The sequence below is a fragment of the Brassica oleracea genome, chromosome C9 (genome assembly GCF_000695525.1).
Source record: "Brassica oleracea var. oleracea cultivar TO1000 chromosome C9, BOL, whole genome shotgun sequence".
NCBI lineage: Eukaryota > Viridiplantae > Streptophyta > Magnoliopsida > Brassicales > Brassicaceae > Brassica > Brassica oleracea.
In genome coordinates this window covers 43,456,415-43,479,217 of record NC_027756.1, presented here as the reverse complement: position 1 = coordinate 43,479,217, position 22,803 = coordinate 43,456,415, and the positions used below count along the sequence as shown (strand labels likewise).

General features: G+C 33.1%; 3 protein-coding genes and 1 long non-coding RNA gene across 11 annotated transcripts; 1 reads left to right on the top strand and 3 right to left on the bottom strand.

Moving 5' to 3' along the window:
* Positions 1-685: 685 nt before the first annotated feature.
* Positions 686-3,695, bottom strand: LOC106319431. Of its 6 annotated transcripts, none has more exons than XM_013757751.1 (9): positions 3,644-3,695; positions 3,069-3,139; positions 2,368-2,835; positions 2,148-2,307; positions 1,792-2,074; positions 1,638-1,710; positions 1,471-1,561; positions 1,301-1,380; positions 686-1,103 (listed from the first exon to the last, which is right to left on the bottom strand). In XM_013757751.1, the coding sequence occupies exons 1-9, from the start codon at positions 3,684-3,686 to the stop codon at positions 897-899; spliced, it is 1,476 nt and encodes a 491-aa protein (XP_013613205.1). In that variant the 5' UTR covers positions 3,687-3,695; the 3' UTR covers positions 686-896. The 6 variants fall into 6 exon arrangements, with proteins under 6 accessions (XP_013613205.1, XP_013613206.1, XP_013613207.1 ...); XM_013757752.1 differs by having other exon boundaries at positions 2,368-2,832; XM_013757753.1 differs by lacking the exon at positions 3,644-3,695 and adding an exon at positions 3,477-3,634.
* Positions 3,696-10,205: 6,510 nt separating this feature from the next.
* LOC106317631 lies at positions 10,206-13,124 on the top strand. Its single transcript, XR_001265178.1, has 4 exons — positions 10,206-11,488; positions 11,581-12,223; positions 12,292-12,619; positions 12,697-13,124. It is a non-coding gene; the product is annotated as an uncharacterized LOC106317631 (long non-coding RNA).
* Positions 13,125-16,294: 3,170 nt separating this feature from the next.
* Positions 16,295-18,475, bottom strand: LOC106312936 (F-box/kelch-repeat protein At5g60570). 3 transcript variants are annotated; one of them, XM_013750637.1, is made up of 2 exons: positions 18,233-18,475; positions 16,295-17,919 (listed from the first exon to the last, which is right to left on the bottom strand). In XM_013750637.1, exon 2 carries the CDS (start codon positions 17,648-17,650, stop codon positions 16,511-16,513), a length of 1,140 nt encoding a protein of 379 aa, XP_013606091.1. In that variant the 5' UTR covers positions 17,651-17,919; positions 18,233-18,475; the 3' UTR covers positions 16,295-16,510. The 3 variants fall into 3 exon arrangements, with proteins under 3 accessions (XP_013606091.1, XP_013606092.1, XP_013606093.1); XM_013750638.1 differs by having other exon boundaries at positions 16,295-17,893; positions 18,233-18,470; XM_013750639.1 differs by having other exon boundaries at positions 16,295-17,890; positions 18,233-18,470.
* A 435-nt stretch (positions 18,476-18,910) lies between these two features.
* LOC106313430 (serine/threonine-protein kinase GRIK2) lies at positions 18,911-22,067 on the bottom strand. Its single transcript, XM_013751231.1, has 13 exons — positions 21,967-22,067; positions 21,368-21,646; positions 20,907-21,281; positions 20,745-20,819; positions 20,604-20,648; positions 20,449-20,523; positions 20,283-20,370; positions 20,053-20,177; positions 19,876-19,971; positions 19,735-19,801; positions 19,526-19,647; positions 19,352-19,430; positions 18,911-19,254 (listed from the first exon to the last, which is right to left on the bottom strand). Exons 3-13 carry the CDS (start codon positions 21,198-21,200, stop codon positions 19,076-19,078), a joined length of 1,245 nt encoding a protein of 414 aa, XP_013606685.1. The 5' UTR covers positions 21,201-21,281; positions 21,368-21,646; positions 21,967-22,067; the 3' UTR covers positions 18,911-19,075.
* Between the last annotated feature and the right edge of the window lie 736 nt (positions 22,068-22,803).

The following is a 22,803-nucleotide window of genomic DNA, read 5'->3' as shown; positions in this document are numbered from 1 at the left end:
CTGAAAAGAACTGACCCGAATAGACCCAACCTAATAAGAACCAATTTGTACCCGACTTAAAAGCATGTATATCCAAAACTATGATTTTTTGTTGTTCTATTTTATATATATTATTTTATAATTTAGTTTAAATATATTTGTTAATAATATTTGTTATTATTTTGTAACATTTTAAGTAATATGAAGCTTTAAATGTGAAATTTAAAGTTTAAAAATGTTTTATTTTAATTATTAATAGTTTAATTTAAGTTATTTTGTAAAATTTTAGATATATATGACAAATATCGACTAAATTTGATGGACTTTAGGTATGTCATGTCCTTTTTAGATCCTAAATACTCGAATCCGATCCGGAATATGGACCTGAAAATTACGGATATTTTATAGGTATTTTAATTATAGACCCGAACCGACCCGAGAAAAACCGACTCGAACCCGAACCAAAAATTTACAAATATCTATATAGTTCCAAATGTTTAGGACCCGGACCCCGAAAGGAACCGGTCCGAACCTGAGCCGAACGTCTGGAACTAGTTTAGTTTGTTGGGGGGGTTAGAGTATTTTGTTAACTGATAAGAGTCTAGATTACTTTTTATTTGAGCAACTTCTAGATCACTTTTTCATAAGATTGATACAAAGATTAAAGCTGTTTTCATAAATTAAAATTTTATTATACATGAAAACCTTACAACCAATACTACTACAAACATTTCATTTGCTGAGATTGAGCAATCAAAGTTACAAACTTACAACAAATACAATGGTGTATAGTAAAGAAAGCAAAGACAATCTTAAGCATTGCTTCATCACTTTCACTTTTCTTTTATACAAATCATAACATAACATTAACCAACCACTACTGTATAAATGTAAAATCATCTTTCCACTTCCCGCCTCTAGGAGGCATTTGGATGATGCTGAGAGGTTGTTGCATCCAGCGTTTGGGGCAGCGTCTGAGCATGGTTCAGCTGCTGCTCCAGCCTTCTAGCTCGCCACCTTCTTTTCCATCTAACAAACTCAACCATCACTGAACTTCCGCATATGCATACACCAAATCCAGCAAATGTTGACAGAAGAACTGACAGAACCGGTTGCAACTCCACCTGTTTACCAACCAAGAGAGCACATTTTAACAACAAAAAAAACTTATATGAGTTTATAGACTGGAGTTTTGCTCTAACAGATCCCACAAGTCGTGATTTGTTATCAGTTAAACCAAAAGCTTTAGCTTTAAGAATGCCTCACCACCATGTTTAGACAAAAAGGAAATAAAAAGAAGGATGCGTTGAAGAGTACTAACCACGGAATAAAATACATGGGCAAAGAGAACCACCAAAGCAAACTGTACAGATGCGTAAATCCACACAAATCTTCTCATTACTGCACAAAAAATTTAACCAATTAACCAAAAACATATCAGAAACAAGGAGCACAATGAAAGATATTTTCCAGAAAGAGGACTACACATACCCATGGTTGATGCAGTCATGGATGCAAGAAGACCAAGAATACAAGAAAACGGCAACGATATAGCAATTGCACCCGTCCCCATTTTCTCAACCTGCAAATGGAAACTTACTCTTATACTAAGTAGAGTTGCTTCTTGTTGTTTACATGAATAGAAAAAGATGGTTTACCAAGAGCTGCTCCAGGAAACAAAAGTAAGCAAGCATGCTGATGATTACCAGAACCGGGACCTCCTGCCAAACCCTGTAGAGGAACAATGCAAAAAGATTTAGACATCGTTTAGAATGTTTGAACAATCTGTAGAGTAGTTTTTTTATTTTTTACCTGTAACCAGTGACATCAATCTGAGGAACACCAGAGTTTCTAATGCTTTGGATCCTTAAGAGTGTCACAGGTAAGTTCTTAACTTCTTGTTTACACACCTCACAGGTCTTGTTACCCTTTATTGTGAACCATTTAAGAGCACAGTCTTTGTGGGCAAGAGCAAGCTCTCCTTTGCAGCTACACTCCATTTTTAAAGTTTCTCCTCCTTCACAGAGATCCACCAAACAAATCCTACAAACCGCTTCTTCCTCAGGTATGTCTTCTCCATCAGCTTCACATGTTTCTGTTCAATAACATTAAGATTGGAGATTTACTATGAATAAAAGACTATACAACGGACTGAACCATGAACTCACCAGTATTAACAGCCTCTGATGCATTTGAGAGAACGCCTCCTTCCTTTACACGAGGAGTTGAAGGGATCACTCTGAAGAATGAGTCCATTCCCTTTAGGCTTGCTTCCTTGTCGTTAACAGGAACAGAGCGAGAGCGAGCTATCTGCACCCTCCCTTTGCTCTGCAACACACCAAGTATAAGTACCTAAACGAAAGAACAATGATACAAGACAACGCTTACGCTTGGAGTTTGAGGAGCAACACTGCTTCCTCCGCGAGCTGACTCTGAGTTTAAAAGAACAAAGGGAGTCACAGGTAGAGACGAAGTTCTCTTGATCCTAGGCGTGAACAGCTTTGAAAGTGATAGTGACCTCGATATCGAAGCCTTCTCCTGACAAAAAACATCCACTTGTCCCTTTTCCACATCGGTGTTGGAGAGTTTTGGTTTGAAGCCAACTTTTGGGATAAGATTCTTCAGGGAAGATTTAGTCCTCGGAGGAGCAGGACCTGGAGAGATTGAAGTCAAAGAGAAGTTGACTCTTCTTGGAGTTGGACTAGGCGTTGGAGGCATTTTGATGACAAGGGAATCTTCAGGAGAAAGATTGGTTGCTCTAGAAGGTATCTGCAAGGAGAGATTGTTGCGTCTCCATTGTTGAACGTTTGCAGAAGTCTCTTCTGTTATAGCAGAGGAGGATCTTTCTTCGGCCTTCTTATCAAGAACAAAGATGAAAGTAAACAAAAGAATTATCTGAGAACTTAAACAAACACAACTGTTCCACAAGAGACAACACTAGGTTCTCAGATCGATTAGATATTTTCCAAAAAGCAGATTCTTAAACATATCAAGCAATCTTTGGCAAGTACTTAGCACACAAAAAAAGCTCTCATCTTTTCAATTCAATTCAAGAATCACATCATCAAACCCCACAGCTCCTCTTATACCTGATCTGAAGGGGCAGAATCACCACGGCTTGAATCAAGAGGATTAAGAGGCTTCTCTTCAGTATCCATCACTACACAAAACAACAAGAGATTGTTTACACACAAAATTGAAATAATTCTCCACCAAAAGAGGAAGGGAAACCTAACACAAAACGAAAACTTCTATCATAAAACCAGACAAAAGCTCAGAATAATCATAATAGTTGTCACATGCTTTCACAGTTTGGTAGAGAAAAAAGCGTGACACACTACCAAGAAACTAGGGACAAAACCCACAAGTCTACAACTACAAGAAACTAAAGAAACGTAACTGAAAAAGACAAAAGACCAAAACTTGCTCAAAACCCGCCCAAAAGGAAGAAACTTTGAAACACAAGGAACAATAGAGAGAGAGAGGGCAGTTGTTACTTTATCTTTCTCGAGATTAGTGTTTATAATCATGGGAAAGAAGAATAAGATAGTGGAAATGGGCTGTAAATGAAGGAAGAAGAATGATAAAAAGGAATGGAGGAAGTGAGAGAGAGAGAGGAAAGCAATCAAGCATGATTCTCATTTATGGAGAGAGATGGGCCTACCTCTCTGAAGATTTTGCCCACTTCTCTCTGTTCTCATTTTCATAATTTCTTTTCTTGAGTAGAAGGCTAAAAGCATTACACGAGTCTTTTCTGTTTTGTTCTTTTGCCATTTTTATGTACATTTTCCAAGTTGTTTTTTTTTCTGGATAAGTTACGAACTTACGAGTGTTGGGCTTATTAATGTGATCTTAGCATCTTTTTTTTTTTTTTGTCACTGGTGATCTTAGCATCTATGTGAAAAGAACACAACGTTTTTATCTTTGCTAAAAAAAACAAAAAAATACAACGTTTTTATCATTCTGAAACCTACAGTTTTAAGCAATTACTGGTTTCAAATGTTTGCGGTGTTCAGACAGATCTAACATTCCCCTGTATATTAATTGAAAAACATTACAACTTGTTTTTGTATTCACGTATTATCACTATGATGATTCTTATAATCATTAGAAAATAGGTTGGTCCATCTAATTATATAATAAAAATTTTATTAAACTAACCATAAATTTATTATTAATGTTATTTATTATTTATTTAAATAAAAGTTATGGAATTATCTAATGTGCCTAATAATAAAGATTAATGATTCTGAATAATAAAGATTTGATAAAAATTAGTGCATCTTCTATCATATTTGTTTAATTTTAAATTATTAAAATAAATTAAACAATCACATTAATCATATAATAAAAATTTATATTTTTCTGTATATGTTCTATTTTGAATTTTTAAAAAACGATTATAAATTATTAAAATTGTTAAAAGTCTCACATTAAATATTTTAATTTTGACATTTACTCTGAACAACTATTTTTGATAAAAGTTTTGAATAAACATTGACAACTTAAGTTTTAAAAAATTATAAATTACTAAACCTATTATAATTTTTTTTAATAATTTAAAATTTTTGCCATAAAAATACAAATGATAAAAAAAATCATATAAGTAAAAATCATCATTTAATACACATTAATATTAAAAAATATACTATGTATGTTAGTATCATTTAATTTTTTTAATATCTTATAAAATAGAAAAAAAAGATTATTTGGATTAATAAAATTGATTTATATGTTCACACTAATATAATTGTATATGTAATAGTTACTAACTTTTAATTATTCAATATATATTTATTATTTCATAACATGTAAAAATACATAATACAAAAAAATATGTTGATATACAATGAAACCTCTATAAATTAATAATGTTGGGACTACACCAAAACTATAATTTTTTATTAATTTATAGAGATATTAATTTATCGATATACTAATTGAACCAAAAACTCAATTTGGACTATAAAAATTATATTATTTTAGAGAGATTTTTAGTGTATATTAATTTATAGAGTATTAATTTAAACAGGTTATACTATATATTGTTTATCTTAACCTAGTGTTTAGTATTGTGGTTAATGCATGAAAATTACAATTATAATGTTTTTAGATAGTAAACTTTCGATTTATGATCTAAGAAAAAAAATATTTTCTACTTATATTTCATGATAGTCAACTTACATTATATTCTGGCCATGTATTTATCCACAATATTTAGGATACCTCCAAAATTAGCCTAACAAATAGGTCGGCACAAACCTTTCTTTTTGTTATCATCTAGAATTTTTTTTTTTTTGAACTGGTATCATCTAGAATTTTATCATTTAATTTTTGATAGATACAACTATAAATACAAAATAAGATATAAAATCGACAAAAATCCGTAGAAACATAATCTTAACAAGTAAACCTGAGCTTCGAAAAGGAAAGCAGACTAAAAGGTTCAGACTTCAGAGCATACACTTGAAAAGATGAAAAATATATTCTTACAAAAAGTTTCTTTTTTTTGCTTAAATTTGGTATTCTTACAAAAAATTACCAGCAAGTCTATAAATATAAAATATTTTGGAAAAAAACACAAAATCATTTACAAAGGGGTTATTGTGACATAACAAAAAGAAATCAAAAATAGTTTTTAGAGAGAGGATAGAGAGAGAGATAAGAAGATAAAAAGAGTGCAATTTCTGTTACAAAAAGCATAAATTGTGTATTTTCATAAAGAAATAATTGTGTGTGTGCTACTGTGCTGCGGCACCAACTCGATAAGATCTAATTTACATTTTGTGTATGACATGTGTAGTTTTGTATAGTGGCTTTCTATTCTTTCTTTCTTTATATCTTTCAATTTATTCTCTTTTGGATTTTGCTTTTGCTATCTCCCAAGTTTGATGTAACACCTGCATTTTGTAAAGGTTTTAAAAAAAGAAGAAGAAATTAGTTTTGATTAAAATCTTCATGGTAACAGGCAAAGGGGCATGATTGGTGAAATTTTACTCACTGAGAGTAATTTAAAGTAAAATAAATTAAAGAAAAGTTGTTAAATAAATAGAATACTAATAGAAAGTTGAATCAGTTTAAATATTTTTCTTCGCAAAAATATTTATACATAACATATATAGTTTTGAAATTCGTTCCACGAGACAACTAATTAGGCAGGTTAACTGTTTTTTTTTTTTGGGTCTATTAGATGTAAATTAATTTAGAGTCGGGTGGTGAGTTATTTTCAAGTGTATTTTTATAAACACGCTCAATTTTATATGCTCAACATGTTTTCTTTCTTTGGTGTTAAGCTTTGTGTTTGCTCACTTACATAAACGTATTTTCAACCTCGTTCTATTTTTAATTTTAAAATAGAACTTAGATTATAAATTTTTCAATATACTCCGTGTTTTATTCTATAATAAAATAAAAATGGAATCACTCTATAAATAAAAAATTCATTTATTTTTTGTTCATATTTCTCTATTTTCAATTCTAAAAATAAAGTATTACTGGGATATAACACGACTTTATTATAAAGTTATTCTATTTTGAAGAAAAAAATAGAATAAACTATTGAAAATTATCTAAGTGCATGCAGTGTAAAATATTTTTTCTCCGGCTTCTATTTAGGTTAAACTATTAAAAAGTTTGGCAAAATCAATATAAATAATATTTTTATCGTTTTAAAATTTTACAGATTAAAAAGGTTGTTTCAAGGAATTAATACAAAAAAAAAATTAATATATTTTTTTGCATGATAAACAAAATAAAAACTAAAAAAATAGTGAAACTACATATTTTGTAAATTTTAAACTTAGTTAACAATTATAATAACACAAAACTTAAGAAAAAAGTTATAATTGTTTTATAAAAAATTTCTCTTCTTTTTTATGTAATACTTTTATATAAGTAATAATGTGAATATAATTTGTAAAATCATATGTTATAATAATAATTATATAAACTTATACATTTAAAACATTAAGTATAATCAAGATGTATATATATTTATATATTTCCGGATCGGAGCGAATATCCGCTTCCTAAAATTTTGATATTTATGATTTGCTTCGATTTTAACGGATATTGATTTTTAGTATTTGTTTTGCTTCGAAAGTTTACCAATATCCGGAAATTTCAGATCGAATCGAGATAAATAACGAATCAAATCAAATTTAACGGATAAAATGTCCAGTCCTATATGCGTATGCTGTTATGTACTGGGAGATCCAATACATTCACGTTATCTACTTATCTCATCACAGTTTTCCTAGACTACACCTATAATATGAATATTTTTGTTGGAAAATGATTATATTATGTGACTTGACACTTTACTATGTCTTTTTATTAACTCACTTTAATATGCTCCAAGTTGAAACAACCAATTCTAATTCATTTCTAAACCGTAGACTATATGTACACTAATTCAGAAAATTCAACACTCTTTTTTTCTGATTTTAGCATTCCACATCATTTTTTTTATTCGACCTTACAATTTAACACACACTTATTTTTATACTCTACAATAGTTTTATTTAATAAAATTCAACACCATATTTCATATTTTTTATATTAATAAAATTTTAATTAGTTTAACTAAAAAAAAGATAAATCTCTCAAATAACTTCAATATATTTAAACAACTATTATATCCTTACTTTATAAATATTTAAATATACAAAAAGTAAATAAATAGAAATTTATTAGTATTATTATGTTCGAATAATACACATTTGAATTCAATCTTTTATGAAAAAAGTTTGATTTTTTTTGTAAAATTTTATTAAAAAAATTATTTTGAAATCTGATTTTTTTTTTACCGAAACTATTGTCATGATCCATTTTAGAAAATAGAATGATAAAAAATTATAACAGAAATATATTTTTTGTGTATCCAAATCAAATGAACCAGTCTCTATTTATAAAGTAAAATAAATTTCGAATTTTGATATATAAAAATAAATAAATAAATTATTTTAATTATAAATAATAATTATTGAATAACAGAGGTAAAAATAAGATCCAAAACCTACATACCTAATAAAAAGAAGACACGTCATAAAATTAGGACTCATATTTTGTTTATTCAATAGCTGAAAAGATTCAAATGGTTGAATTTCAATCACCTTTCATTAGTCTCATTGTTTTATGTTTTATTTTTCAACAGTTGAAACACTAGTTTCAACATCCTCAATGTAAGTAGTTTTATATAGCAAATTTATCACACGATTTGTTTTTACCAATTATATGAATTTTAGGTCAATAAAATAGTACTTATCAGTTTTAATCTTCTAAGATATATTAAAAACAACAAAACATATTTGACTATAAAAGCTATGTTTCTGTTTATTGTCTGATGACCGTATATATCTTTTGATAACTGTGACATTAGTATTATATCAGTGTATCACTAGATAAATTAAAATTCGCATATTTTGTGTGTTATTATTTAAAAAGTTATGAACTACAAGTATACAGAGAAGCTACAATAGTTACTCTTTTTATTTTTTGTATGTGTTCTACACACTTTTAAATGCTGATTTTATGAAAAGTAAAGACGATATATTATTCTAAGGGCATAATTAACCCCGGTCTCTTAGCCAGGGTTTTTAACTCGTGATTTGATATTTTTTTTTTTACATTTTTTGGCTAAAAAACGATTCTTATATTTCTTATTTAAGAGACGGTTCTTATCTTTTCTTAGTTAAAATCTAAGAAAAACTAAAAATCGTCTCTTATCCGAAGCTAAGAACTTCAGCTAAGAGATTGGGGTTAATCATGGTCTAATTCGGAGTTGGAATGATGCCCAAAATGAAAGTGGCTTTATAACATATTTTGCTTCTTACGAAGAAGAATAACTACTTTTAAAACTTTATAAAACTACAGTGTGGTCTCATGTTTCATCAAAAATACATCCCCATTTGGCAATGTATTCTTCTCGGTCAAGCTCCTGCCTGATCTCTACTTTATAGGTGTTGCTCTCTTCTTCTTCTACCCTGTATTGCTTAGTTTCAATTTGTCTGCTACAGTGTTTTGTAACAAAAAAAAAACTGCTTTTAAATTTTTTTAGGAATGATCACTTACACGAATTAAAGCTATCTTGACGTGGATTCAAAATCAGCCAGTCTTCATCGAAGGTGTTAAGCTGGAGGATTTATACGTTCTTTATTGAAGATTTGTGTCCCTGTATTTGTATAAATGATCTTACACATGTTTTTTTTATTTGCTTAGAAATGATGGCCAGTATAATACTGAGGTGTTAAGCTGAAGGTTTTATATGTTCTTTATTGAACGCTTTTGTGTTAAACACTTGTGTCTCTGTATTTGTATAAATCATCTTACACGTCATTTTTAATTTGTCAAATAATTATGATAAAAAATAAGTATTCTACAATGATGCATATCAAAAATATGAAAGATGGAAGTCAAAATTAAGGAACACATAATTTAGTGGTAGGGAAACTATAACTAATAACCTTTTTCTGAAAGTATTATTTTCTCAACACTTTTTAAAAGTTGTTATTCTTACAAATTAAGTATGCCAGCTAGGGTTGATCACCAAACACCTTTTCTATTAGGATGTAACTCAATGACATGTTTAGTGTTAACAAAGTAGAGTAAAGAAATTTCAGCTGAATAATTATGTTTTTATCCAATGAAAACAAATATGTTTTCAGCCAAGTTACGCTAAAAAGAAATAAAGTGAAGTAACTTGTTTTCTAGATTAATAGAGAAAACAAAGATTTATGTTGGGTTTCACTTTTATTTTTTTCTCCTTAGTTTAACTTTTTTCATCTCACTTGACTTGTTATTCAGTCACAATTTTAGTATTCTCTTTGTTTTAAGATATTGGTAGATTTAGCTAAAACACACAAATTTTAAAATATTATTTTAAAGGTAGCATTTAATATATATATATATATATATATATATATTAAATATAATTGAACTAATCATAAAATATATATAATTTGGTTGGCTACATTATACTTAATAAATGAAAAAAATTACATAGAAATGTGAACAATTTATATTTTGAAAAAAAAAACTCCTTGTATTATGAAATAGAAAGAGTATTATTAAGGGAAAATTCCATTTAAATACCCAAACTAAATTTTAATAAGCTTTTTAATACCCCAATTATTTACCTGCCCAGATTAATACCCCATCTATTTATTTTACCTAAATTAATACTCTTGAGTATAAATCGTATACTTATTTTCGATCGTATACGAAAGAGAGGTTACGGAAAACGTGAACGCCGTTTTGATTCCATCTTATATTTAACCTATGGTGAGAAGGCTGATGATGAAGAAGATAGTGATGCTGATGATAGAGAAGAACAAGAAGAAAGTGATGGGGATAACCCTGAAGCAGAAACTGATGAAGAAGAGATAGCGGAAGAAGTTCATCGAGAGGAAGAAGGTGGAGTACAATCACAGGACGAGTCTGACATTTTAGCTGAAGGAGAACCTGACCCACGGTTTGGAAACTTTTTTGAATCAGTGGAAACTGAGACGCTTACACTCCTTTTTGAAGCACCACCTGCGGTGAATATTGACGACGATGAAGCAGCTGATAGTGAAGTCGAAACTGAGAAACCAATTCCCACTGGTGAATATTCAGATTCTCCTGAAGATACTGATGAAGAATGGCATAACTGGCAGAAGAAGGATGGCCGTGGAAGAAGCTTTAAAGGAAAAAGCAAGGCTGGTTATGATAAGCCTCCTTACTTATGGTTGATGCAAACATTCACAAAGGGGGATGAGTTCAAGGATCAATTACTGAGGTATGTGTTGAAAACTCAGTATGATGTGAAGTTGAATAAGTGGCAACCAACAAAGTATGCAGTAATATGCACACACGAGAAGTGCAAATGGAGAATATATTGCTCACTATTAGGAAATGGATGGTCAAATTATATGAGGACAATCATAATCATCTGCCAACAGGAAGAGCAAGGATGCTCCAGCAGGGAGCTATTGCACGTTTGTTCAAAGAAGAGACAAGACGAAGACCTGATATAAGGAGCTTTGACATCAAAGATGAGCTGATGCACAGGTACAACATATCAGTTTCTATATATAAATGCAGAAAAGCGAGAAGAATTGCATTAGATATGGTGTTAGATACTCAGAAACAGCAGTTTGCAAAGCTGTGGGACTATGAGGCTGAGTTAAAAAGAAGTAACAAAAATGTTACTACGGAGATTGTGACTGTCGAGAAGGATAGAATCAATGTATTTGAAAGCTTCTATATCTGCTTTGAACCACTAAGAAGAATTTGGAAGAAATGTTGCAGGCCTTTAATAGGCCTTGATGGTGCATTCTTAAAGTGGGAGTTGAAGGGAGAGATATTATCAGTAGTGGGTAGGGATGCGGAAAACAGGATTTATCCGATTGCTTGGGCTGTCGTAAGAGGAGAGAACAAGGAGTCTTGGGAATGGTTTATGAAGAAGTTGTCGGCTGACTTAGACTTGGGTGTAGGAGATGGAATTGCTTTTATTTCAGACAAACAAAAGGTATTTAGGGTTTTAAAGTCTAATATTGCTACTCTTTACACATATGGAATATAAGGTCTGACATTTTTTTTTGTATTTCGTGTTGTATGCAGGGTTTGAAAGTGGCTCTTGCTACTGTTCTTCCAAACGCTGAGCACAAAAACTGTGCTAAGCATGTCTATGGCAACTGGAAAAAGAAATATGGAGATCTTGATTACAAACCTTTTTTTTTTGGAATGTTGCTTACAGTAAAACAAAGGGAGAGTATGATTTGCACATTGAAGCACTGAAATCATTTGATATCCACGCACATGATGATTTGTTGGCAGCTGATCCTACAACTTGGTGTCTTGCTTTCTTCTCGGGAAATGCCAGATCGGGTCAGGTTTGTAACAACTTATCCGAGAGTTTCAACAAAACTATCAAGGGAGCAAGAGAACTACCATTGATTAACATGCTGGAAAGCATTAGGAGACAAGCTATGATCCGTATTTCTCGGAGACTTAAGAAAGCAAGAGCTTGCATAATGCCTTTCCCGAAGAAGGTTGCAGATGTCCTAGAATTAAATCGAAGAGAGAGCAAGTATTGTACTATATTTATAAGTTCAGACAACTTGTTCGAAGTTCTGCTCCATAGTTGTGGGTATGAGGTCAGTGTTCGTCTCCGCCATTGTGCTTGTCGTGAATGGGACCTAACTGGGATACCTTGTTGTCATGCGATATGTGTCATCAATGACAACCACCAACAGCCAGAGAAGTAAGTAAAAACATTGCTTATGTAGATCCCTAATATAAGACTGATGTTTGTAATTCCTTTAAATGCAGCCATGTAGATCCCTATTACAATACTGATGTGTGGATAGAGAACTACAGCGACAACATCAAACCAGTTAATGGAGAAATATTTTGGGCAAAAACCGGTAAAGATCCAATAGGAGTTCCAGGTTTTAGGAAGATGTCAGGGAGACCGAAGAAATAGAGGATAAAAGCAGCTCATGAGTCTCCTTCCAAACCAAATAGAGTGACAAGAGATGGTAGGACGATAATGTGTGGGAACTGTAAGAAGATTGGACACAATCGTGGAACATGTAAAGAAGATGCTTTTGTTGTCCAAGGTCCAGCACGCAAACGTGGAAGACCTCGTAAGATACAAGTAAGACTATTAGTTCCTCTGTTTTTTTTAGTTGCTTGTGAGATGTTTTGAACATGTTACAATCTTCACCATAACAGGTTGATGGATGCATTAACCCACCAAAAAGGCGCAAGACTAGTCTATCACAGCCCTCAAATCAACAATCTACTCCCAATCAATCACAAGCTTCAACTCAGCCTGCAAGCACTGCTCCTCAACCAACTACACGGATACAATCTCAGCCACCACCATCTACTGTACCTACTGGTCGTGGACGCGGCCGTCGTGGACGACCTCCAGGAAGAGGACAATCACGTAAAGTGACAGTGCCAAGAGGTGTTGGAGTGTACATGTGCCCCTTCTCTGACCGTGTTTTTGAATGTTTTGGTACTTCAAGAGAGGTTGGAGGAAGCTCTTCACATGGTCCAAAGCCACGCAAGTAGGAAGCGTTTTCAATATAGTACTTTGTTTTGTTTGTCTGTAAACTCTACTTGTTTCTTTTTTTTAATGTGTAAGCTCACTTTTATCAATTACTTTTTTTTTTAACACCTTTTAGAAGCAAACTAGCGTTTCATTACTAAACATAACAACTAAACAACATTTCAGTCCGAACACAGCAACAAAATATTTCAATCCTTTCATAACACTACAACTAAAACCATTACAAATTACTTGAGCATTGATAATCACAACAGTGACACAAACAAATCCAATCCGTGATATTATCACAAACTGTCGACAAAGCTTCTTCTTTTCAATGCTCAATGCAAGCTCTGCTTCAGCTTCTCAATTTCATTTGTCTCACTTCTTGGGTTCCTCCACTGCTTATGTTGGAGCTAAATGAAGATCCGCTAGGATTCATCTTTTTCATTGCTATGAGAGCTCGATTTACTAATTTAGGGTTTATAATTGGGGATTTATAATATAGGTCTCGTTTTAACCATGGTTAGTGAGTTCACAGCAAATAAACGTCCGTTTAACTCCGTTTATAGTGACATTTAACTCAGTTAACTCGACACTGTAAAATGATAACACAATTCATATTTAGAGTATTAATTTGGGTAAAATAAATAGATGGTATATTAATCTGGGTAGACAAATAGTTGGGGTATTAAAAAGCTTATTGAAATTTAGTTCGGGTATTTAAATGAAATTTTCCCTATTATTAATGTGTTACTATCACAGTGTAATCCTATCCTAGTAAAATGTAGGTATGAGAATATGAGTTGGACTTTTTGATAAAAACTAAATTAAGTAGTATAGTTTGTTGTGTGGCAAATTTCTTCAACATTTTTAATTTGATGAAAATAACACTTCTGTACTTTTTTCAATAGTAAGTTGATAAAAACTTGTGTGTTACATCTTGGAAATAGAGCGTTAGAAAAATGTCGGAATACACAGTTAATTAGGGTTTCTCAGATGAAGTAATATATATTAACTTTTTTAGAACTTGTGAAATTTCATAAGGTTTTTTTATGTATTAATTATGTAATGTTAATATCTACAACCTAAATAATAAAATCTAAATTTTGAAAAAAAATCCTAAACAATTCTTTCTCTGCTTTTTTTAATATATGTTTGTCTTTCGCACAAAACATGTTAAATTTTAATGATAAAATATATTGTTTTCTACGAATACTAATTTTCTTTAGTTTTAGACCACTAGTATTTTAACTTTCTGAAACAGAGGAAATAGTTGTAATTTTAAATTTTTCTAGTACTCTGCAGTCGAGAATTTTTTAACTTAATTCCGCAGTAATTGTTTCGATCTTAATTCATTTTTCAGAAAAAGTAACAACGAAAACCCCTAAAATAAATACGAAAATATATCTGAATATCTAAAATATGCTACCGACTACGTGAAAGTAGCATACCTAAGTCATCTAAACCTAACACCAGAATTGGCCAACACACCAAAGGCTAATTAAAACATATTGGTAAATGGTAGGCAAAGCTCATCCTCTTTCTCTCTCTCTACGTATGAATAGCACTATAGGATTATGTTTCTCTTTTTGTAATGATTGTAGAAATCTTTACATGCATCAGAATAAGATACCTCCAATGGGATTTTCTACCCATTGGAGTAGGAGTTCTAAGTTATTTAGTAGACCCCAATATATACATACACATATATAATATATACATACACACATATTCATATTTAGAATTCCGATAAGTAAAATTTTCATTGGAAGTGCTCTAAGTTCAGTAGCATGAATTAGGAGTTATTGATGACTTTTTGACAAACTATATAAGTTTCTGTATAATACAAATGATAAGTGTGTATTCGATAATGTTGAAAAGCACATTTGATATCCTTTGATATTAAATCTTTAAATTTTATTTGCCAGTCACTAAAACTTCAGAAAACCACAAATTTTAAACCCAGAATGGAAGTCATGCCGTGGAAAGTCATTGGTCGCAGTTTATTATCGATGTGAGCGATTGGATGGGGTTCAGAAAGAAAAAAGATAGCTTCGTATAGTATAAGTGACAATTAAAACAAAGTAACAAGGAATAATAAACAATAATACAAACAAAGTGTGAGTAAACGTAACATGTGTAGACTAATTATGTACATAGACGTGAGTACGTATCATGCTCGACGACCCACATTGTTTGGGAGAAAGCACCCACTACAAGATTCTATAAAATAAGACTTAAATAAAGCCTGCATTAAAATGACCTTAGTGGGATTTTGACGAACCCATAAAATTTTGTCTTTTCCGAAAATTTTAAATATGTATTCTTATCTTTTAACAAAATTATTATTTCAAAGGTAACTTTGTTGGACTGTATTAAGCATTTTGGTCTTTCATTAGAGTTTTTAAAATAGGTTGGATAATAAACTCTAACATAATTAATAGTTTGTTTATTTACTTTAAAGCTATTATATATTTGTTCACTTTTAATTAGCAAAAATCCCATGTAAAATTCATCAACCTACCACAAATTTCAATTCTTTTTCTTAGCCATGGCAATACATAACATTTGAAATTCCCCCATTAATTATTTTTCATACGTAAACTCATCATGTGCTGAATTACTTACAAGTATGTTCAAATTCGTATCACACGTTAAGTTTTCTCACGCATGCAAAAAGCAAATGTTATAAACTAAAAAAAGTTTAGCAAATACAAGGCATGTATGTAAACACGAAAATCAAATTCAATAGATCATGTAAACACGAAAATCAAATTGATTAACTAGATCCCACACGTCATTGTCTTAACTTTGGGACTACTGAGAAGTTCGGACATGAAAACGATATCTACATCATACTTTGTCGCTTGTACGTCTGCTGGCCTGTCGATGAGCAAGTACTTTAGATGTACAGAATTCTAAATGATATCAAATCTTAAAAGTATTCTTTATACTGCCGACAAAAGAAAACTTACTTCGATCGTGTAGACTGTAGACTGTAGACTGTAGATGTTATTAATTAAAACCAGTTTTAAACGTCCAATATGGCTAGTGATAGATAACTCACAAAGCCCGTTGTTGATGGGCTAAACATGTGAATCATGAAGCTAGTAGTTTCAGAGAGTTCATATTATTTTGTAGCAAACACTAAACAGTTTTTACATATATAGTTTTATTTTTTTACCAAAAACAATTACATCAATATACATACTGGGGAATTTTCTCCCTTTTTATTCAAGTAAAATGATAAAATAAGCTTAAAAAGGAGGTACATTTTGAAGAGTAATGAATTTTCTTTCTTTTTTCAGTTTACACAAATAAAATTAAAAACAGGATCAAACGCAAAAGCATGTTAATCCCAAGCAGAAGAAAATAAAACAACAAAAACTTCCAAGTTGAAGACCGAACCAGAGACAAGATCTGATGTTGTAATACAAAGAACCGAACTTCCAAGTTGAAGAAACCAAAAGAGATTTGATTTCTTTTACTTTAACAACCCATCACCGCGCAGTTATAAACAAAGACACCAACATTCTCTTTAACACCAATCACTTTCCAATCCAAGTTCCCATCTCTAGCTCCCGTCTTCGGACACCAAGCATTCACAACAACACCCTCACCGTTACTCCCTCTTTGCCCACAAACAACCAACAACCGATCACCGCACGGCTTAAACGCCAACCCCCAACCGTTAGACGAGTCCACCATCGGCGGCAATCTTCCCATCACTTCCCACTTGTTCCTCTCCTTATCATACCTCTTCACCATGTTGGTCAAGTACTCCAGCGTGAACAGCTCGTTGTTCACCACCACAACGAGAGGTGGAGCCTGCGCCGCTCTGTTCACGTTCGGATACATCCCTTCGATCTTCCTCCACTTCCTCGTCTCAAGATCAAACTCTTCTCCGCAAGTAACCGATACATTAGGGCTCGACATCCCTCCAACCACATAGAATCTCCCGTCCATGAAGAACCCTGAGCACAGTCTCCGAGGCGAATGCATGTTGGGAAGCATCTCCCATCTCCCAGAAGAAGAATCGTAAAGCTCAGCAGACGCTAATATATTCCCGTTCATATCAGTCCCTCCGGCGACTATCGCAATCCCTCCTAAGCTTCCGGAGGCAAACAAGCAGCGAGGACGGTGCATCCCTTCGCATTTGACCCAGCGCCGAGACCTCAGACCGTACTTCCATATAGCGAACTGGAACAGCTCTCTCCCGAAGACGAGAAGCTCGTCGTCCACGGCCAAAGACTCTTTGTCGGCGTGGTTGAAGCACTCGTCGCAGGGCATTTTGGGAAGGACCATCCATTTTTTCTTCGTGGGAGAGAACATTAGCCAGCCTCTAGGGTCGCAGACCATGAAGACGAGATACTCCACTATCCCCAGCTCCTTTCTGAGGCCAAAGAGGTGACCGGACTTGATCAGGTTGTTGTACTTTTTGCTCACGCAGGAGAGGGAAGGGTAGTCTGTTCTTGGAACCCAAGCGAGACAGTTTAGAGCGACGTCGTCGATGAGACCGGGGAGAAGCGAGTCGCTTGATCCCAACCGAAGGCGTTGAGCATCATTCTCTATAACAGAAGCAGAAGCAGAGACTTGGCTTCTCTGAGGAGAATGTTCCTCAGCCGCCATTATTGGATAAGAAACCTAAGGAATCCAACCAAAACCCCAAAAGACCAAAAAAAAAAAGAAGAAGGGAAAAATACAAACAACAAATCTTTGGCAAGAGTCTTATTCAGGTATCATTACAGGTGATTCTCAGTTGGGAAACTAGTGTCCCAGTATCAATAGACAGATTGCGACAGTTGCTCCAAAACAATCTCCATCTCTTTACTTGTTCCATTAAATCCTCAAACAATCTCCATCTCTTTACTTCTGACCAATGCAAAACCCAAATTAATCTGTAGTAATAATCAATAAAACACACACAAACTCAGAATCTGGGAAAGCTGTTTAATCAAACAAAAAGTAGAAAGAAATGTCAAAAATCGAATATTTTTATTCGGATTTAGCACAAGTTCGATCCTTAAAACTCCGAAAAATAAATGAACAAGAAGAGAAAGCAGATCCGAATCAGAGACTTGAAAACTCAATAAAAAAAAAAAATCTCAGATTGGGAAATGCGCCCCGCCCAGATCCGAAATTAAGGATCTCAGCAACGGAGCACCGAAAAGAGGATTGAAAAAATCAAACCGGTTACTTCCACATGCTTACCCGAATAAAAGTTCCAATTCGTTGAATTAGATCTCGTTGTCCCGTCTTATTCCGGGGAAACTATTTACCCGTTCAAATTTTCGCCGGCGACCGTCATGGAGTCAATAAAAAAGAAAAGGTAGAGAGAAACTGAAAACTTGGTTTTGGAGAAGAAGGTTTGCGTTGTAAACAAGTGTGTGGTGTGACCAAGCCGAAAATTAAAAAAAAAAGAGACAGAACTGCTGTACCTAAAGCAAGCAAACAGCTTATGTTTATGTCTTTTATTCTAATCCTTAAACTTTTTTGATATTTCTATTTTTTGACCCCCCCCAAAAGATTTGTTATGTCTTTTTTCTTTCTAAATCAAGAATTTATACCCCCCCCCCCCCTTTTTTTTTATGAAAGGATTTGGTGGAAACTTATACATTTGTAGTTAATAAAATACGAACAAACAACTGACACTAAAACGCCTCACTCAAGAAACGGAAGGAAGGAAGGAGCCAAAGGTGTTTTCCCTTGGATTCTTTGCAAGAGTTTAAACCATCTCCATAACTAAATCTCTGTAGCAAGTGATCTTACCTTTGCGTCTTTTTGATCCATACATAAAAGCCTTTTTTTACCAAGAGAGTTGCATTCTTTATTACGTGGTGCAAATGAATCTTTGTATATATATATATATATATATCAAACCCGTCCATGGAAACAAAAATTCAGAGCCTTAAAAATCAAAGTATCACTCGTAATTCATTTTAAAACTTATAAAACAACACATAAGACGAACATGACACTTATCTATAGTATATTAAAGAAAGGAAAAAAACAATAAGTGCAAAGTTTTACGTTGACATTCTCTGCATCTATTCTTTAGCTAGCATCTGAGATGTTAGAGATCCCATTAGCTTCTTCTTCTTCTTCTTCTTGCTCAATCTTTAAGGCAGAATTACGTCGTTTGCAGAAACAAATATACTCAGGGACATGACCTTCTTCTTCCATGACCCATGGATGCTCCAACACATTCTTCAGTGTCATTCTCTCACTCGGATCTGCAACAACAACCAGGTGATATTCCACCATTAATCCACTAGCATAAATTCAGGGTATTATTAGTTAACTACACCAATAATGATGAAAACAACTCACTCTTGCAAAGGAGACCTTCGATCAAATCTCTTAGGAGAGGATTCAATCCATCCGGGATGGTCAAAGGGTTGTTAACAATCTGTTTAATAGATTAATAGTAGGACGTTTAGGGTTCTATTCAAAAACATTCCTTGAGACTCAAGAAAAGCATTGGTCAGGGGCAAAAACCCTTACCTTGTCGTAGGTGTCCTGAAGAGTATCAGCAAGAAACGGGTATTGTCCCAATATCATATGATACAAAGTTACTCCCACTGCCCATGTATCCGCAGCTCTCCCACTATACGTTACCCCTGACACTGGAAACAAAAAAAAAGATATTCGCTTATACTCTCTCTCTATACACAAATAATGACTTAGGACCAAGCTTAAAGAGATAAGCTGACCTAAACAACATTCTGGAGCAGTGAAGACCGGAGTCCCCGGGGATCGACGCAGTTGATCATCATCATCCTGTAATAACAACCAATTGGATTATACATATCATGTATTGATGAAGATCAATGATTAAAATGACATTCAATTACCTTGAATACTTGGCTGACACTGAAATCTCCTATCTTCACTGTACCACTACTAGTAACCAGCAGATTGTCGGGTTTAATGTCCCCGTGAATCACATTCTGTTTATATAATAGTATTAAGACATATTAGGTGATGAACCATGAATCGAGAGAAGAATTGCTAAACAAAGAAGATCATACATGAGCATGAAGGTACATGAGGCCAGCAACTATGTCCCGCAAATACTTTCTAGCAGTTTTCTCCCCGAGTGCACCCGGCGGTCCAGAGCCGTCATAAACCCATTTTCCATCAATGTATTCGAGAACTGTGTGAAACCAGAAAGATAAACATTACAATATAAAGAGGCTCTTTCCATGAAGAGTTAAAAGTAGCCAAAAAGGCAGAAAAGAGAAGAGGAAGATGAGCGTACCCATGTAAAAATGATCTGTTTCTGGGTCATCTATCACCTCAATGAGATTAACAATGTTAGGATGCTCCAAAATTTTCATAATCATAACCTGAAAGTTATTGAGATGAAAAGGAGTCTAAACACAACTTCTCTAAAATGGAACTTTGATGCAGAAAACGCATGATACCTCACGAAGAACATCACTCATAGCAGTCTCTGAAGGTGCAACCCTTAGCCTTACTAAATGCGACTTGTGAAACGCCTAGAACACAAGTATTAAATCAAAATACGTCAGAGATCTTTAACCCCTATAAGTGATCAAACTAAACAAATTAAACTTACTTTGATAGCATAATGCTGGCCATCTACGGTGCTTCGATATAAAACCTGAGTGCCAAAAAAAAAAAGATAACGTTATCGAATGCTTTGGGAGGATAGACTTCAAAACGATTCGACAGAACAGTAAATGAGTTTCACACTTACCACTTTACCATAGCTACCGGATCCAATTTTACACACGCGAACATACTCATTGATCATCTTGTTACCATCTTCATCCTGAAAACAAATCAAACAATAAAGATAAATGCGAACCCTTGCTAGGAAAAGAATATGAGAGAGAGAGGCAAGAGAAGTCACATTTACCTCTCCACGGATAAGTTCATTAGTTTCTTTGACAGGAATTTGCCTGCAGATTAATCCATTATCTAATCTATATTTCAAAATCTCCTCAGATCGTTGAGAGCGGCTCTTCTGCTCAACTTCCTCATCATCTTCCTCGTCTTCTCCTCTCACAATGCTAGTTACATCACTATCACATGAGTACGAATATGCATCATCGTCGTAGGGCTCTGGAGATTGTCGGGTTCTAGTAGAAGAAGTACCAAAGCATCCAAAGCAACCCATGGTACGGGCAAACCAAAAATTATCACGAAACATGATCCACTCTCCTCCCCCAAAATTAAAACAATATGTGTTCTTGATTAAAAGATATAAAGTGCTGAAATTTAATAGAAGAACCTGTACACAAAAAAGTGACATTAAATTAACATAATGACAACTTGAACATCGATAATAATATAATCAAACACACAAAAGCCTCTTACCAGTTACCCCAAGAGATGAAAAGGGGTATAGATGAAGTTTAGCTATTCCAAAGGATGCCACTCAGCGAGATGAACAGAAGAACTTGAGAGATCATAACCACTGCATTCGAAACGCGACATGTGTGATGAAACTGCAACCTTATGAAGAATTTTTTTGTTTTTTTAAATATCCTTCTTCACGTTCAGGAGCAGCAACAACAACTCGTTGACCCCACAGTTAATTAAGAGCTACAGAGCTTCAACAACCGCCAATAAAGTCAAGATGAGAAATAAAGTCTTCTGCAGAAAAAAAAAAAGAGAGAGGTCAACCAATAAGACGGCTTCTTTTATTAAAAAAAAATTATAACTTTGTGATTGATTAGTCAGTAAATCCATGATCCCAGACGAAGAAAGGTGTAAACTTGTTCAATCCAAGCGATCGAAATCAACTGTCTAGATGTAAATCGAATAATGCGAGAGCATATAACAAACCCAGAATCTCCCTGAGGAAACCCCTAATCTCGGAATCTCGATTGTAGCAGAAGAAGAAAAACTTAAAAATCCCTGAAGCAGATTACGAAGGAGATTGAGAATATCCGGAGATAAAGATTGAATCTTACATTCAGACTGGCTTTGGGGATTCGATCGGAGAAGAAGAAAATGAGCGTCGTCGTGAGATATTCTCTCTCTCTCTCCCCTTCTGTGTCTTTTTTATTTTCCTTTTTTTGGGTTTATATATTTTTTACATTAAATTTTTAGAAAAGGAGGAGTTATATATATTCAAACTTTACCAGCTAACGTGACAAATATTTTATGAACAGTTTTTTTTTTTTTTTGTTCTAAAAGTAAAAAGTACCACCTGCTAGGCTGCTACCTACCTGGAGTAGTTTTTTTCTTTACAGATCCAGCAACTATAAAGTAAAAAGTAGGTTGTTTAAAGAGATTTATATCATCTTCTTAACCAAAAGAAGAAGAATTAAATAAATTTCTCTCTATATATACTTCAGTTTCACTAATGTTTTTGTGTTTGTTTTTGAACATTAACAGAATAATTTAATTCAAAATTTGATTATCTTTAATTCTTTAGTAGTAATGGTCTATCTCACACTCACAAATGAAGTAAAGAGTGGAAAACTGGAAATTATTATACTTTCAATTTTTTTTCATTTATATTTAATTTTTTTGTGAGGTTTTTAATACACTTTTCTCATATTTTAATTGGATATCTGAGACTACAATTTGTAAGATTGATTGACCGAACATTCACAAACAAACCATAACTGAAACTGAAATATTTATGTTCTAATACCATATAAATAATAAATTTAATTTACACTTATAAATTCTCTTAAAATGAAGCATTGCTTATTTTACAAAATTCACGATTTTCTTGTAAGGCATATATATATATATGTAATGAAATATTTTTTTATAAATATTTTCACATATACCACTAT